At 43.2% G+C, this 16,435-nt stretch overlaps 1 protein-coding gene and 3 non-coding genes across 6 annotated transcripts; all 4 read left to right on the top strand.

Annotated features, from left to right (window-relative positions):
• Window positions 1–283: 283 nt before the first annotated feature.
• On the top strand, window positions 284–16,054 carry LOC139416298 (nascent polypeptide-associated complex subunit alpha). 3 transcript variants are annotated; one of them, XM_071164788.1, is made up of 9 exons: window positions 284–343; window positions 1,996–2,073; window positions 9,344–10,753; window positions 11,935–12,014; window positions 14,214–14,291; window positions 14,473–14,619; window positions 14,847–14,975; window positions 15,527–15,649; window positions 15,939–16,054. In XM_071164788.1, the coding sequence occupies exons 2-9, from the start codon at window positions 2,004–2,006 to the stop codon at window positions 15,951–15,953; spliced, it is 2,052 nt and encodes a 683-aa protein (XP_071020889.1). In that variant the 5' UTR covers window positions 284–343; window positions 1,996–2,003; the 3' UTR covers window positions 15,954–16,054. The 3 variants fall into 3 exon arrangements, with proteins under 3 accessions (XP_071020889.1, XP_071020891.1, XP_071020890.1); XM_071164789.1 differs by lacking the exon at window positions 9,344–10,753 and adding an exon at window positions 7,321–8,022 and having other exon boundaries at window positions 304–343; XM_071164790.1 differs by lacking the exon at window positions 9,344–10,753 and having other exon boundaries at window positions 285–343.
• LOC139417648 (small nucleolar RNA SNORD59) lies at window positions 13,999–14,073 on the top strand. Its single transcript, XR_011635197.1, has one exon. It is a non-coding gene; the product is annotated as a small nucleolar RNA SNORD59 (small nucleolar RNA).
• Window positions 15,030–15,103, top strand: LOC139417647 (small nucleolar RNA SNORD59). The gene has a single exon (XR_011635196.1). It is a non-coding gene; the product is annotated as a small nucleolar RNA SNORD59 (small nucleolar RNA).
• On the top strand, window positions 15,794–15,867 carry LOC139417646 (small nucleolar RNA SNORD59). Its single transcript, XR_011635195.1, has one exon. It is a non-coding gene; the product is annotated as a small nucleolar RNA SNORD59 (small nucleolar RNA).
• Window positions 16,055–16,435: the final 381 nt, after the last annotated feature.

The raw sequence follows: 16,435 nt of genomic DNA, 5'->3' as shown, positions 1-16,435 counted from the left end.
TATTGTTTTCTAATTAAAATGACTTTATACTACAGTTTGTGTCAATCTATGTTGTGTCATGAGAGTCAAGGATAGAACAGGTACAATCAAGTCACATAACAGTACATGCCAGGGTATCAATGTAAAAATGTCCCATCATAGGGTCTTCACTTTTCCAATTATTGGGTTAAAAATGCATAAAGTAACTATCTAACAAGAAACTAATGCAAGGATACACCAGAGATGTATTTTTTTTTTTTTTTTTGTAAAACGACCCGGAAGAAGTTAGTGCAAAATGTGATATCGGGAGACCGAGGTCAGAAATTCTCTCTCACAACCATCTTGGATATAGAATCCTAACTCGGTGAGTGTGTCTGCCGCGAATCTAACTTCATCTAACCATTTATCGCAGTTTAAATTATTTAAAACAGGGCTCTGAAAGTACATGAGAAGTGTGGCATACCCCTAATGTGGATATTTATCCGTATCATTATCTGTACACAGAAATATTCACTGTTTATGTTATCGATCTCTGGTACAAAATGGGGGAACACGACTTTGCCCACATTTGCTAACGGGTATAGGCTTGGTTTCATGTGACACGACAGTTGAGAACACAGGACGAATTATACGTTTTACGGATGGGGCAACTTGTGTAGTGTTCAGTGGAAGTTGTCAGTGAGCCAACCTATGAACATATCTTTGACAGCGCACATCCAGCTAGCAAGATTCAAGCGAAGCTTGTTCGGAAGTGAGTGTACCGTTAGCTAACCATCTACCTAATATTTTACTGTTTTCTTGGACTATACAAGTTGTTAGCTATGATTGTTATTGCTGTGACGTTATATTAAACAGCGTTTTCGTCCAGTGTCCAATTGTCTCCTGATTTGCAGCTTGCCAGTATTAACTATCTAGATAACGTTAATCCATTTAAAGTGGCTAGTTAGCTTGCTAACTAGGGAATGTATCATTACATTAGCAACACGTGAAACACAGTTAACGCTTGAGTTCGAAATTAAAATGGCTTGTTGGATAACCACTAATTTATCCAGTTACCCTCACTCTCAGTAAGTACCTAACCTATGTTTGATAGTATGAGTCGGTCACATTGAGTATAATCTGCCGTCCTAGAATTTCGCTACATCCGCAATAAAATTGACTTAGTATTTAGCTGGGAATGATTTGGATTTGAACACAGTGGGAGAACCTCAATTTCATACTTTTCGCGTCCTCTTTCTCAAAACCAATTGGATGAGAGGCAGAGGTCCCTACCATCTGACTTCCTTCAATGGTGTTTGAGGTGATTTCACTGAGACCTTGAGTACGATTACATGCACACAATGCGATTATTGTGGATAGATTAATATAATAGTTCGATTAAAACCTTTACATGTTTTGCAAGAAGAACGATTCCCTTAATGTTTTACATAGACACATCTGAAATCGGGCTACCTGATGGCACTGATAAATGCAGAGAATCCCCAATCAAAATAAACGTTCTACCACAGCGAGTATGCTTTTTTTGACATATAAAGTTTGTGAACTACTTCTATGCATTCATTCAGTTGTTCTGAACGCACTTCACTCAGCACTGAAGAGGGAGGCTAGCTCAGCTGGTGTTAACACATACACCAATCAAATACAGCACTGGGAATGCCAATTAAGGTGTTTACATGTGCAAATAATTAGAAAGATTGCACAGAAAACTAGGTGCATTAATCGGTGTATGCTTACTTTGACTTTGACCTAATGCCAATTTTAAGATGAACAGAGTAAGGTGTTTACATGATTGCATAATCTGCCTACTGCCATAATCAGTTTAATATCGAATTACTACTGTGCTGGTTAATGTACTCATTGAATCCAATTCCTACTACTACATTTTTTTGTCATCTGCTCTCTATGGATTTACCTAGTCAATGGGAGACGTGGAAAAGTATCTAGTAAATTAGTCTGTGTTTTATTCATGCCATGTCAGTTATTCCCGGTGAGTCATTCCTTGATTTCTCATTTCAGACACAAGCATGCCTGGTGAAGCCACAGAGACGGTCCCGGTCACTGAGCAGGAGATGCAGCAGCCACAAGTTGAGACTGGTTTGTATAGCATTATTACATCACACTTGCATGCTAAGATACTAAACTGCAAGGCTAATGGGGTCCTGGAACTCAAACACTGCAGTAGCTAATTCAACAGTGCTTGTTGGATGTAGTGACTGAAGTCATATTCCCCCAGTGGCGTGGTGGCTGTTATTTGAGAGCTCTATATTAATTGAACTCCTTCAGGAAGTTTAGCACCCATCAGTTGACACTTAGATAATCAAGCAGGTGACACTGCTGTAGAATGACACCCTGTTGGGGACGCTCACTTGGAACCGTTTTCTCTTCGTCAAGTACAGCTTTACACATATTCTCAGATAATCAAGCAGGTGACACTGCTGTAGAATGACACCCTTTTGGGGACGCTCACTTGGAACCGTTTTCTCTGCGTCAAGTACAGCTTTACACATATTCTCATATATAGGGATATGTGGTGTCAGGTTTCTTTTAAGGGGAAGGGTGGGCTGATCAGCTGAAGGATCATGTATAGTGAGGTCCAAAAGTATTTGGACAGTGAAAAATGTTTTGTTTTGCCTCTGTACTCTAGCACTTTGAAATTATACAATGACTGAGGTTAAAGGGCAGACTGGCTTACATTTTAGGGTATTTTCATCCATCTCTGGTGAACCGCTTAGAAATCACAGCACTTTTTGTACATGGTGTCCCCCCCATTTTAGGGAACCAAAAGAATTTGGACTAATTCACTTGCATTAAAGTAGTCAAAAGTAGAATATTTGGTCCCATATTCCTAGCACGCAATAAGTGTTGTCCCTGTATTCATTTAGCAGCGGCGCAACTCTGCTGCTAAATTGTTGCCGCCCACCCAAAAAAAGTCTACATTTGTCTGGATTTAATCCTGATGAGTGAGAGAGGTACAAAGATCATAACCCCAAAACATGTTTACCTCTCACCATTACCAATAACAGGGGAGGTTATCAGGTTTTTTGGGGGGGGGGGGGGGGTGATATTTATGCCTCGAACTTTCTCTCTCAACATTATTCACAATTCAGTCATGATTATCTGTAATAATGGTAGCATCCACATTAATATAGAAGTGTTTAGGAAACATTTACAGTAAAAGTGACTCAAATGACACTACATTATTTACCATTTCTATTGGGCACAAATACTTTTGGTTCCCTAAAATGGCGGGGACTATGTACCAAGTGCTGTAATTTCTAAACAGTTCAACCAATATGGAGGAAAATACCCTCAAATTAAAGTTGATAGCCTGCACTTTAACCTCTTATTCTTGGTATCATTTCAAGTACAGGGCCAAAACAACAAAATGTGTCAATGTCCAAATACTTTTGGACCTCCCTGTATAAACCATGGCCTGTAAATTATAATCCCGGGGGGACTCTCTCTTTTCTTTTCTTTTTTTTAACTTTGAAGTGAGTAGCCCTCAAGGATTTTGTTTGGCCAGTCATCGACTCACTTTGCATCAATGTTGAAAAAAGGGTGTGGGAACAATTTTAGGGATTTGAGAGGGATTAAAAAATTGTGGTTGTCTTGAATTTCACTGCAGGTCAAATGGGTTATCCAGGACCCCTTATTTACTGAAACCCACTCACTCACAACCGCATGTGTTGAATGTTACTGTACCGACAACTGTGTTGTAAAACACTTTCTAATGCATGGGTATCGATGTAGTGGCATGTGCATGGACATTTTTTAAAGAAACATCCTGCACGCATTAATTATAACTGAACAAAAATATAAACGCAACATGCAACAATTTCAACCATTTTACTGAGTTACAGTTCAGTCAATTGAAATCAATTCAATAGGCCCTAATCTATGGATTTCACATTACTTTGCATGGGTGCAGCCATGGGTGGGCCTGGGAGGGCATAAACCCACCCACTGGTGAGCCAGGGCCCAGCCAATCAAGAGTTTTTCCCAACAAAAGGGCTTTATTACAGACAGAAATAGTCCTCAGTTTCATCAGCTGTCCGGGTGGCTGGTTTCAGATAATCCCGCAGGTGAAGAAGCCAGATGTGGAGGTCCTGGGCTGGTGTGGTTACACAAGGCCTGCGGTTGTGAGACCTGTTGGATGTACTGCCAAATTCTCTTAAATGACGTTGGAGGTGGTAGAGAAATGAGCATTAAATTCTCTGGCAATAGCTCTGGAGGACATTCCTGCAGTCAGCATTCCAAATGCATGCTCCCTGAACTTGAGAAATCTCTGGTGTTGTGTTGTCTCAACTGCACATTTTTAGTGGCTTTTTGTCCCCAGCACAAGGTGCACATATGTAACGATCATGCTGTTTAATCAGCTTCTTGATGTTCCACACCTGTCAGGTTGATGGATTATCTTGGCGAAGGAGAAATGCTCACTAACAGGGATGTAAACACAATTTGAGAGGAATAAGCTTTTTGTGCACATGGAACATTTCAGGGATCTTTTATTTCAGCTCATGAAACGTGAGACCAGCACTTTGTTTCATTTTATATATATATATTTTTTACGTGTTTCATTTTATATTTTTGTTCAGTATATGTGATACTATTTTATTAGCAACCTCAGCATTAAAAAGTGTCACTGACTTATCATAGAGCATTAGGAATTCCTTATGCTTCTGGAAATATATATTTAGTTTTTAGACCAGCTTTTAATTTATTTAAATTTGTTATATTCACACCTACATTCTCTTTGACCATGTTAGTGATATTGTTGGTAATGTTATGCTCACAATTGCGGGCCTTTTTATGGCATTGATTTGACTAAATGTTTGATGGCAAAGGTAAGCTGCTTCTGTGAAGTATCTTATGGCGCTTTATTTTCAAGTCATTTAAGAAACATCGGTTTTAAATGCAATTAGTATTGATGGTTTTCTTAAAGCATTTTCTCATTTCATTTACATGCTGCAGCAAACAAAATTCTGATTAGTATAACAAAGATGCGTCAATATGCAAGTGGAGATAATTGGTGACACTTATGGATTTCCTCACTACCAAGCCCTGAACCGGAAGAGTGAAGTGTTGAAAACCATGACGGTTATAAGCAGATGAATCGCCATGTTTCCTGAAGAGACAATGAGTTGGAGCTGGTGAAGGCCACAGATTTGCTTTTGGAGACCACTGGTCATGATGGCAGCCGAAGAAGGTGCTGAACAAGTGAAGACTACTAATATTGATTGGAGAAGATTCTGGATGTTCAGTACCACAGGTGCCTGTTAATGAAGTTGATGAGAAACTACAGTACAGGGTTTATGGAGCGAGCCCACATAGTTTTGCAGGTAATTACTTAGTGTTGCTAGTGGAAACACCATAGGTGTTGGCTGATAAATGGGAACTGTTAGCTATGACCACAGGAGAAGACTTTCGGAATTCAAGTTAGACTGTTGGAAAAGCGGTAAATTGTTTTTGTTCAGCAAGGAAGACTGCGTTGTTCCAGAAAAGTGTTGAAAATCCACTTGGGGTTTTGGGTTAAATTGCATGAAGTGGATGAGAAAATGTTTACATTTTGCTTTTCAGTTCTAGTTATTTGACTGTAATTCAGGTAAGGTTATCAAATTGCCTCATCACATCAAACAGAATAGCAACCTGTTAAATCTAAATTTTCTAATTCAACCGTTTTCACTAGTGGTTCAGTGTGCATGTGGTTCTCTGTGGTAAGATTCTTTTCACTCTGAAATATTGTGTCATTAAGGTTTGTAGATGTATTGAATGCTGCTCGCTCTTCAGAGGGTTTCTACCCACTTTCGGTCTCAAGGTTTTTCCAGTCACAATCTTGTGCATTTAGGCACTGCATGGTCACTGGGACATGGGCTCAAGTTTGGTATTGTGGGTACACACAACATTCACCCATTCTTGGTTCACTTGTAGCAAACGGAAGGCTGGTGTCTGCATCCTTGAACAGCCTCACAAACACCTTGGTTCAACTGAATTGATACACTACATGGCCAAAAGTATGTGGACACCTGATTGTCGAACATCTCGTCCCAAAATCATGGGCATTAATGTGGAGTTGGTCCCTGCACTTCTGGGCAGGATTTCCACTAGATGTTGGAATATTGCTGCGTGGACTTGCTTCCATTCAGCCACAAGAGCATTAGTGAGGTCGGGCACTGATGTTGGGCGATTAGGCCTCGCTCGCAGTTGGCATTCCAATTCATCCCAAAGGTGTTCAATGGGGTTGAGGTCAGTGCTCTGTGCAGGCCAGTCAAGTCCTTCCACACCGATCTCGACTGACTATTTCTGTATGGACCTCGCTTTTTGCACGGGGGCGTTGTCATGCTGAAACAGGAAATGGTCTTTCCCAAACTGTTGCGACAAAGTTGGAAGCACAGAATCGTCTAGAATGTCATTGTATGCTTTAGCATAAAGATTTCCCTTCACTGGCCTAGCCCAAACCATAAAAAAAACGCCCAGACCATTATTCCTCCTCCACCAAACTTTACCGTTGGCACTATGCATTGGGGCAGGTAGCATTCACCTGGCATCCGCCAAACCCAGATTTGTCCGTCGGACTGCCAGATGAAGCGTGATTCATCACTCCAGAGAACACACAGCCACTGCTCCAGAGTACATTGGCGGCAAGCTTAACACCACTCCAGTCGACACTTGGTATTTTGCATGGTGGTCTTAGGCTTGTGTGCTGCTGCTCGGCCAAGGAAAACTCATTTCATGAAGCTCCCGCCAAACCGTTCTTATGCTGATGTTGCTTTCATACAGACAGTTTGGAACTCGGTAGTGAGTTGCAACTGAGGACAGGTGAGCTTGTGTGGCGTACCACTTTGTGGCTGAGCCGTTGTTGCTCCTAGACGTTTCCACTTCACAATAACAGAGCTTACAGTTGACCAGGCCTCTCTAGCAGGGCAGAATTTTGTGTATTGAGATTGTATGGCTGTGTGCTCGTTTTTATACACCTTGTCAGCAACGGGTGTGGCTGAAATAGCCGAATCCACTCATTTGAAGGGGTGTCCACATACCTTTGTATATATAGTGTAGATCTAGATCACAACCCCAATTCTAAAAATGTCCTCATTCAATTGTTTCCTCTTAATATTTTGTGTCATATAATCAAAACATTTGTACCCCAACTTCCTCATGTTGGTAAAAGTACCTGGTATAGGAGAATACCGTTACTGTAGTTAGATTTGATTAAACGAGGGGTTAAATCATTTTGATCATATGCTTCAAAAAAACGTTATTGTAAGCTTATCAACCGCTCCTCACACTTGCTGTGACTACCCCCTGCCGCTCCTTCCGCTCCTCCTTTCCTTCCTATAACTCCAGGGGTGTTGAGTTCCTCTGCTCCCCCTGAGATGGCTGTGTCTGACGTGACCAAGGCAGCCGCTTTGGAGAGTCCTGTGCCTCTAGGATCCGCCACTGTTTTTCCAGAGATCGAATCCCAACCGGTGTCAGAAATGGCTTTAGGAGAGGCATATAGTGGACAACTTAATGGTGTAGAAGCAACACCTGAAGTTGAAGCAACCATTGTTGAAGAACGTAAAGAAACTGCTGAACAACAGGTCACCCAAGCACCAGAAGAGGTCATCATTCAAGATTCAGCTGAAGTTATAGAGGCTACTGTGGCAGCCACTCAAGATGCAGTGGCTGCAGAACCCGTGGCAGTGGCTGAAGAGACTCCGGTCCAAGAACCAGCACCTGCTGCTAAAGAGCCAATCGCAGACACTATTGATGGGATGGCACGTGTAACTCCAGAAGTCACCCCCGAGCCTGCAGTCGAGATGATCACTGAAGAGTTGGAGACTGTGAGTCTGGATCCAGCTCTTGATGATGCCGTACTATGCACTGAAGTGGCCAGCTCGGACACTGGGGCCCCAGAACCTGAAGCACTGCCTGCTGATATGACCATTGACACGCTAAACGAAACTTCTGTTGAGAAAGAACCAATTGCGGCCTTCTCTGAGGCCGTCCAGATGAAGGTGATGTCAAATCGCGCAGGCCCGACCGTCTCCACCTGTCTCCTGTCAGGTGGGTCATTTTGTGTGCAAAGTTAGTTGCTTTTCCCCTCTTACAGCAGCTCCCCCTTTTCAGACATTTCGTCTCTTTTTTTTTATACTTGCAAACTTCTGCGCCAATGCCGGGCCTATATTTGCCCTTTCAAATGTTATGTTTTGCCCCAAAAAATAGTAAAATGTTATTATGCTTGATGAAAAGGGCTTATGTTTAGAAAAATGAAGAGATTTTCAATAATACATTTTCTTTTTTAGGGCTTGTTATTATCTCATGAGTATCCATTGGCTCTCAATTTTCTCTTGCGTCACTGTTTAAACCCAGCGTTTCACCTTGAAACAGGCCAGTCCATTTAGGCACTTAATGTAAAGAACTGACTTCCAGCAACTTCTTTGTCTTTTGTCATCAGATGTGGACTGTCCTTTGACTGTACTATTTCAGTCTCTCTAACTTTCTCTGGGCTTATTGGTGTTTATCAGGAAGAATGCCACCTAGCCAACTGTGTTAATATGCTCTAACTGCAGTATCTGTTTTTAACACTGGTATTTGTAGCCAATGGGGGTGGTTAGGGAGTGGTAATAGTTCCAGTTATGGCTTTTTGGTCATTGCTGTACACCTTTTTACTACTCACTAGCCACATTTAATCCATTGTGGGTTGTTTTTTAATTTAACATATGAAATTGGTCATGTTTCTATTAAATAACAATTGCATTTAGTTGTCTATACTATAGCCCGACTTTTAAACTTGGTCGTAAACCACAATTTACCTCATCACTGCAAAAAAAAAAAGTTACGAATTACAATCTCATTCAGTCGATTGAACAATTTCAGGTTATGGATGTTAGTGGGCTGAATTTGCCTTTAAGTGTGAACCCATTAGGGGGCTTAGGTCAAACAATGCATAGCATTGTTTATACCCGCTACAGTTCCTTAGAATTTGACCTGTCATACCACTGTCACAAATGTATTTTAGTGTAAATAGTGCCACGCTTTCCTCTGCACTGAGTGGGCCCTCACTTTTGCTCTCTGGTTATGAAATTGGACTAACGCTGTAGAAAATGTTTTGTGTGTGGGTCTGTGCTTGGACCAAGTAGATGTTGGTGTTTTAACTTTAGGTTGTCAGTTGTGGTTTTGCCTGAATACTTTAATTGTAGTGTGCATTGAGTTTGCTGCCCTGCAACAAATCCTTCCATTTTGGAAATAAGGTTGGTGTGGTGTTCATTTTCCTAACCCTGGAGTTCTGAGGTAACATTGTCTTGTGTGTTCTGATCTTTTAACCCGCATGGTTCAGGCTTTGACTTCCTTCCAAATTTTTAACAAACATATTTGTTTCATTCAGCCGCACCCTCTGCCCCTGCAAGTGTGGCTACCTCCCAGGAACCCCAGGCTGCTTCTGGCCCTGCCAAGCCCAAAGGCAAAGAGGCCAAGGGTGGCTCGACCCCAAAGGCTGTCCCTGGCAGAAGAAAAAAGACCTTGATATCTGCCTCCTCCTCTTCTCCTACCTCCCCAAAGCAAACCTCAACACCCTGTTCCCCCTTAGCTACCTTACCTGGGGCATCTGGAGCTCCCAGCCAGGGCAACCGTGCCGTCCCAAAGGTTGTAAAGGCTGGCAAACAAGGAAAGGCTAAGAAAGGAGAGGCTTTCAAGCCTGCTGTTGACCTGCCAACCCCAGCCAAGGCTCCTGCCCCCACAGAGGCCAAACCTGTTCCTATTGAGCTTAAAGCTGCTCCTGCACCAGTAGTGGCCATGCCAGCACCTGTTGCTGCAGATCCTGCACCTGCCTCACCCGTCTCTCCCAAGCCTGAGGCTTCCCCTGTGGCCTTCAAAGTGACCTCAAAGCCTGCTGCATCAGCCCCTATGTCATTTGCTGATGCTGTTGCCTCTAGCCCACTTAAAGCTGCCCCTGAAATGCCCAAGGCCAAGCCTAAGCCTGTGCCCAAAGCTGAGGTGAAAGAGGTCAAGGCAGCCCCTGCACCAGCTAAGCCTGCTCTGGAGGATGATGACCTTCCACCTCTCATTCCACCAGAGGAGCCAGTAAAGATGCCAGTCTACTCACCCCCTACAGTAGTAGAGGCTCCTAAGCCTGCCCTAGTTGCTTCTCCAGCTCCCCCTAAACCAGCTCCAGTTGAGCCTGTTGTAGCTGCACCAGCTCCGCCCAGGCCTGCGCCAATTAAGCCCGTTGTAGCTGCACCAGCTCCGCCCAAGCCTGCGCCAATTAAGCCTGTTGTAGCTGCACCAGCTCCGCCCAAGCCTGCGCCAATTAAGCCCGTTGTAGCTGCACCAGCTCCGCCCAAGCCTGCGCCAATTAAGCCCTTTGTAGCTGCACCAGCTCCGCCCAAGCCTTGCCCAGTTGAGCCCGTTGTAGCTGCACCAGCTCCGCCCAAGCCTTGTCCAGTTGAGCCCATTGTAGCTGCGCCAGCTCCACCCAAGCCTGCGCCAAAAAAGCCTGTTGTAGCTGCACTAGCTCCGCCCAAGCCTTGCCCAGTTGAGCCTGTTATAGCTGCACCAGCTCCGCCCAAGCCTGCGCCAAATAAGCCCGTTGTAGCTGCACCAGCTCCGCCCAAGCCTTTCCCAGTTGAGCCTATTGTAGCTGCACCGGCTCCGCCCAAGCCTGCGCCAATTGATCCTGTTGTAGCTTCCTCTAAGCCTGTTGAAGTAGCCATTGTACCACCACCACCTCCAGTTTCAAAACCTGCCCCCACCCCTGCTAAAATCCCAACCAAACCGGAGCCTGTGACCAAGAATGAGGGTATTTCTTCTTCCTCCTCTCTCTGTCTCCTGTGTCCCCTCTGTTTGCCTGCCAATGTTGAGTTCTGTGGCCCATTCACTGGCTTGCTCAAGTGTCTCTTCCCTTTTTCTTCAGGTTTGAGTTGAAGAAAGTAGAGATTGTAGTAGTCGGTGTATTAGAGTTGCTTCAAATGTAACCTCAACTGGCCTGTTTCAAAGATTACATGTAATTGGAGCTATTGATTGGTGAAATCAGTGCTCCCACTTTAGTGCCATTTTTGTTATTTTGGATTATAATTTAAGCGGCAATCAACAGTGGCCTCCCCACCCCTGGTTTGGTAAAAAGCTGAGAGGTGGGGCAGGAGAAATGTAATCACTGTCAAATTAATAGACTGTGCTATGGATGCAAGGATTTGACAGTCCATGATATCAAAATTATAGTTTTAACCATGTTTTGAGGCCAAATAGTGTTTATTTACATTTTCTTGTTTACAAATATTAGAGTAAAACAAGCTTAATTTGGGTTCTGATGGGGTACGACAGTTGAACTAAGCTCATGAAGCATTTATAAGTCAAATTGATGTAGCAACTGCTGATTTCCCCTTGAACTGTGTACTTTCAAACCAACCGAAGGTTCCAGTTGGCATGTTTTGCCTCCCATCAAGATGCATGTTAAAAGTTCAAATCATGTAAATGTTCTCAAATTCCCTACTATTTTTAGAGACTGTTTGGTGGCTGTTTTTCCCCACAATGATAGTTAATTGAGCCATAGTATGGAACTCTATAAAATATCCTTGGAGGTCATGTCATAAGTTCGGAGAGCCATCTTAAATCTGTATGACATGGGCAACATTTTACCATAAGAATATTTTAACCTTTATTTATAAGCAGGTCTTTAGTTTGTACACTGACTTTTTTTATATATTTTTTCCTCATCCACATTTAACCATTATTCTTTCAGTGCCTCAAAAAAAGGTTAAATTCACTTACCACCAACAAATGTTGGGCTCATTTTACATCTCTATTTGTATTGGTCTCGGTGCCTTAAACTGACTTTGCTCAGTTAAATGACCCATACAATTACAATTCTCCGGTCTTACACAGGCGCTACTGTAAGATAACTGGTTATCTGCTGCTCAGGCATCTGCCTGTGACAGCCTGTATAATGTGACTAATGCTTGTTTCTCTGTGGGGTGCTTATAGGGTCTGGCACTGAATCGGACAGCGATGAGTCTGTACCAGATCTGGAGGAACAGGACTCCGCACAGACACAGCAAGCACAGGTAAGACCACCTGAGTGATCAAGTGCCCAGGTAAGACTGCCTGAACAAGGGTCTGGTAGGGCACAGATTGGATTAACTCCTTATATATTGTGTATACTGATACAGAAACAGTCCCTCCAGGATTCTGCAATCACAATTTTATTTAGCAAAATCAACAACTTCCCAACGCATATTGTGAGGGCTTTCAAATTTGACCAATTGCCACAATATTTCGGAAATTAAGAGTCAAATCGTCGCAATATTATTGCATAAAACTTCAATACAAAAAGAGGACTCGCAATTTCAACCAATCACTGCTAAGGATGCACCGATATGAAATGTTTGGGCAATACCAATATCTGGTACTTTCCTTGCCAAAAACCTGATACTGGGCCTCCCGGGTGGCGCAGTGGTTAAGGGCGCTGTACTCCAGCGCCAGCTGTGCCATCAGAGTCCCTGGGTTCGCGCCCAGGCTCTGTCGTAACCGGCCGCGACCGGGAGGTCCGTGGGGCGACGCACAATTGGCCTAGCGTCGTCCGGGTTAGGGAGGGATTGGTCGGTAGGGATCTCCTTGTCTCATCGCGCACCAGTAACTGTGGCGGGCCGGGCGCAGTGCGCGCTAGCCAAGGTTGCCAGGTGCATGGTGTAGCCTCCGACACATTGGTGCGGCTGGCTTCCGGGTTGGAGGCGCGCTGTGTTAAGAAGCAGTACGGCTGGTTGGGTTGTGTATCGGAGGACGCATGACATTCAGCCTTCGTCTCTCCCGAGCCCGTACGGGAGTTGTAGCAATGAGACAAGATAGTAGCTACTACAACAATTGGATATCACGAAATTGGGGAGGGGGTAAAATTAAAAATAAATAAATAAAAAAACCTGATACTTATTATTTACAATTTTAGCGGCATTTTAAGCGTTCTAGTACAGTTAAATAGTTGAAACACACAAAGTTATTTTGTTGGCATTTATTACCAGTAAAAAAAAAACATAAATAGGTTTTGATTATTTCACTTGCTGTGCTGTTTCGTTGTTTAGTCGTTTCATTCTCAGAGGATTTCATCATGCATGTCAAGCAGTGAAGTTTCAGCTCAGTTGGCCCGTGGCCTCTTCTATCGTGGGTTCTCTTCATCGGTGCGCACTGTCTATTTCCATCTTGTCCAGCTGTGTCTAACATTTTACGTAAACCCTGTTTCTTGTCTGCATCGAAATAGCGGCCCTTGTACCTAGAATCGAGCATGGTGGCGACACAGTAAAGAGGCTGAGAGAATGCCACCGAATCACTTGTTCACAGCCTCTAGTAGAGTACTTTTACACGTTTTAACCCCACGGTCTGTCGGCAGTTTTGTTGAGCAGGTGTTTCAATGCCATGACACAGGGTATCACGTCTGCTGCAGACGCAGTTGATGAGCTTATTTCTCCAGTCAGTTGTTTGAATGGAGCTAGGAGTGTGTTCATGTTTCCAACATGTTCTCAAATGCCATTGAAATGGCAGCCGCGGTATGAGAAACAGCACATTATTGAGCGTGCAATATGGCTTTCCTCAGTACAAAATCCTCGTCCACCCACTGTGCTGTCAGACTCAGCATGCTCATGGGGCTGACATCGCTGGTCCAAATGTCAGTCGTGAAGCTGATAGCAGTGATGCCCATAGCAAGTAGTTAATGGATGTGCTTTTCAACGATACTGTGTAACTCTGGTAGTGTGTACCAGTCGGCGAAAGCCAACATCATCCACAACAGAGAACGGTTGATTGTTGTCATGGGTAATGAATTTCATTATCTTGGCGTTAATTATCAAAGTTTAGCACATTCCAACAAATTAAACCAGACGTCAACAATACTTTTCCCTCGTCAGCTCATTTTCGCCACAGTGGACAATCATTACATATTGCCATGCAAATATCACAAAGAAATCCCAGCGACATCCTGGAGGGACTGAGTAAACACTTGAACTGCACTCACAACATGATTAGAACCCCTGAGTATCTGTTTAAGAATAGATCCTTGACTCTTCAGTGATGATTGATAACAGTGACTTTCGTTCTTCTGAGTCTACTGAAGCCAACCCCTCTGTCCTGAGAAGAGCAACGGCCAAAGGGATACTTTAATTTGTTTTGTTTTCACCATTCATGCCATATTCTTACATATGGGTAGAATTTTTGCTCGCACTCTGAAACCTTGACTGCCATTAAAGGAGGATAAATGTATTTTTTTCCCCCCGCAGCTTGCAGCTGCTGCAGAAATAGATGAGGAACCCGTTAGCAAAGCCAAACAGAGCCGTAGTGAAAAGAAGGCACGAAAGGTAACTAGCTTTTTAAAAAACTATCTGGACTCCATCATATTTTCATTAGACATTCCCATCTTAAAAGTGTACGTTGAATTAATTTAAATGACTATGCCACCTTTAACTATCCGTATAAACAATGGATAGTTGAGGAGTACGGTTCCAGTCAAAATATAACCCATGATTTGCTTTTCTTCAGGCAATGTCTAAGCTGGGTCTCAGGCAGGTGACGGGGGTCACCAGGGTTACCATTCGCAAGTCTAAGAACATCCTATTCGTCATCACCAAACCAGATGTCTACAAGAGCCCTGCATCAGACACTTACATTGTCTTTGGTGAGGCTAAGGTAAGATCGATCCAGGATACCATTATAATTGTATTTTCTGGTCCCCTTTTAAATCTGAAATGCTATTGGCATTGTTCCATCTAGTTTAGACTGTTCTTTTACAATAGTATGCGGTTCTGGTTATCAGTCAAATATGCAGTGTAATATCCTTCAACCAAGGTGTTGGTGTTCTTGCTAAAGGATACCGCACTGATATCTCTGCCCGTTTCTCTCCCTTTGTGTCTCAGATCGAGGATCTCTCACAGCAAGCCCAGTTGGCAGCGGCAGAGAAGTTCAAGGTACAGGGAGAAGCTGTGTCGAACATCCAGGAAAACACACAGACACCTACCGTACAGGAGGAGAGCGAAGAGGAAGAGGTGAGTGCAATGAGGGGTAAAAAAGTTACTATGTAATAGGCAGGAGTTAATTTCTCTTCAGTGATGATTGATACAGTGACTTTCGTTCTTCTGAGTCTACTGAAGCCAACCCCTCTGTCCTGAGAAGAGCACTTAACTATGATCGGGTTTAGTTTGTACATTATCAAAAATCGGGCACCGTATGTTTTGTTGTACATTCGATTGTATAGCTCTGAGCCTAGTGGTTAGAGCGTTGGACAGGTAACCGAAAGGTTGCAAGTTCGAATCCCCGAGCTGACAAGGTAAAAATCTGTCGTTCTGCCTCTGAACAAGGCAGTTAACCCACTGTTCCTAGGCAGTCATTGAAAATAAGAATTTGTTCTTAGCTGACTTTCCTAGTTAAATAAAGGTAAACATAATTTCCATGTAGTTTGATTGTAGTAGTCTCCCATGCTTAATGGGGTAATTTATGGGCCCAATCCAAAAGCCCAATTCCCCTGGAGATGATAGTGAATTGCAGTGCGAGTTGACTGTCAAATGTATATATACTAACGTTTTGTCTCAATGCATAGGTTGACGAGACCGGGGTCGAGGTGAAGGACATTGAACTTGTGATGTCCCAAGCCAACGTGTCGCGAGCGAAGGCTGTACGCGCCCTGAAAAACAACAACAACGACATTGTCAACGCAATTATGGTAAGTAATTTTTACCACACAATTCCCCTTGTCGCCAGACAAAATCATATCTGGCACAGGGTTCCCTTCACTACAAATATTTGTAGATTTGAGTTGTGTCCTGTGTCCAAGTTACCATGGGATCTACCAGCAGGAGATCATTTCTCTTCATTGATGATTGATACAGTGACTTTCGTTCTTCTGAGTCTACTGAAGCCAACCTTTCTGTCCTGAGAAGAGCAAAGCAGTGTTAACTATGATGGGGCTTAGTTTGTACATGCATCAACACATTGTGTTCTTATATTCACAGGAGTTGACGATGTAGGCTGCTGGAGTCGACGGGGTTCTGAAAAGTTGCTGATTTTAATCTATCGTTGGTACGATTTATACCCAAGATAGAAATAAAGATGTGGCTTGGTAAATCGATGTGGTTTCCCACTGTTGTCTTTCATTTTGTGAAATGATGTATCTGACACGTCGTCTCCAAGGAACACTTGTCTCCAAGGGATTTGTCTGAACAGGGATATTGAATACAGTTGAGTCCTTTATAGGTGTAAACTCTGCTCTGTTTTACTGAACTTTCAGAAGTCCTTTCTCTTAAATAATATTGTAGGACTGGATATCTTATCATTTCGGCAGTTCAATATACATTCTACACAGAGGAGTGCACCACAGATTTAAGTCGGAAGGGTGGAGTTTTCATGAGCTGGTGCTGGAAATCTATCTACTGTCACTATGACTCATTTAGAAAACGTCAAGTGAAAACTGCCCCTCTTGAGTTACTGATGGATCAAGGAAGCTGTGGCA

This window comes from Oncorhynchus clarkii, chromosome 9 (genome assembly GCF_045791955.1).
Source record: "Oncorhynchus clarkii lewisi isolate Uvic-CL-2024 chromosome 9, UVic_Ocla_1.0, whole genome shotgun sequence".
Lineage (NCBI taxonomy): Eukaryota > Metazoa > Chordata > Actinopteri > Salmoniformes > Salmonidae > Oncorhynchus > Oncorhynchus clarkii.
The sequence above is the reverse complement of the archived record's forward strand: the minus strand, read 5'-3'. Positions and strand labels throughout refer to the sequence as shown.

Bases quoted from the DNA above. Each gene is read 5' to 3' on its own strand.
- LOC139416298 (XM_071164788.1), top strand. From the start codon at position 2,004: ATGCCTGGTGAAGCCACAGAGACGGTCCCGGTCACTGAGCAGGAGATG. The intron at 10,754-11,934 runs GTATTTCTTCTT...GGGTGCTTATAG, and splicing joins GCCTGTGACCAAGAATGAGG to GGTCTGGCACTGAATCGGAC. The intron at 12,015-14,213 runs GTAAGACCACCT...TTCCCCCCGCAG, and splicing joins CACAGACACAGCAAGCACAG to CTTGCAGCTGCTGCAGAAAT.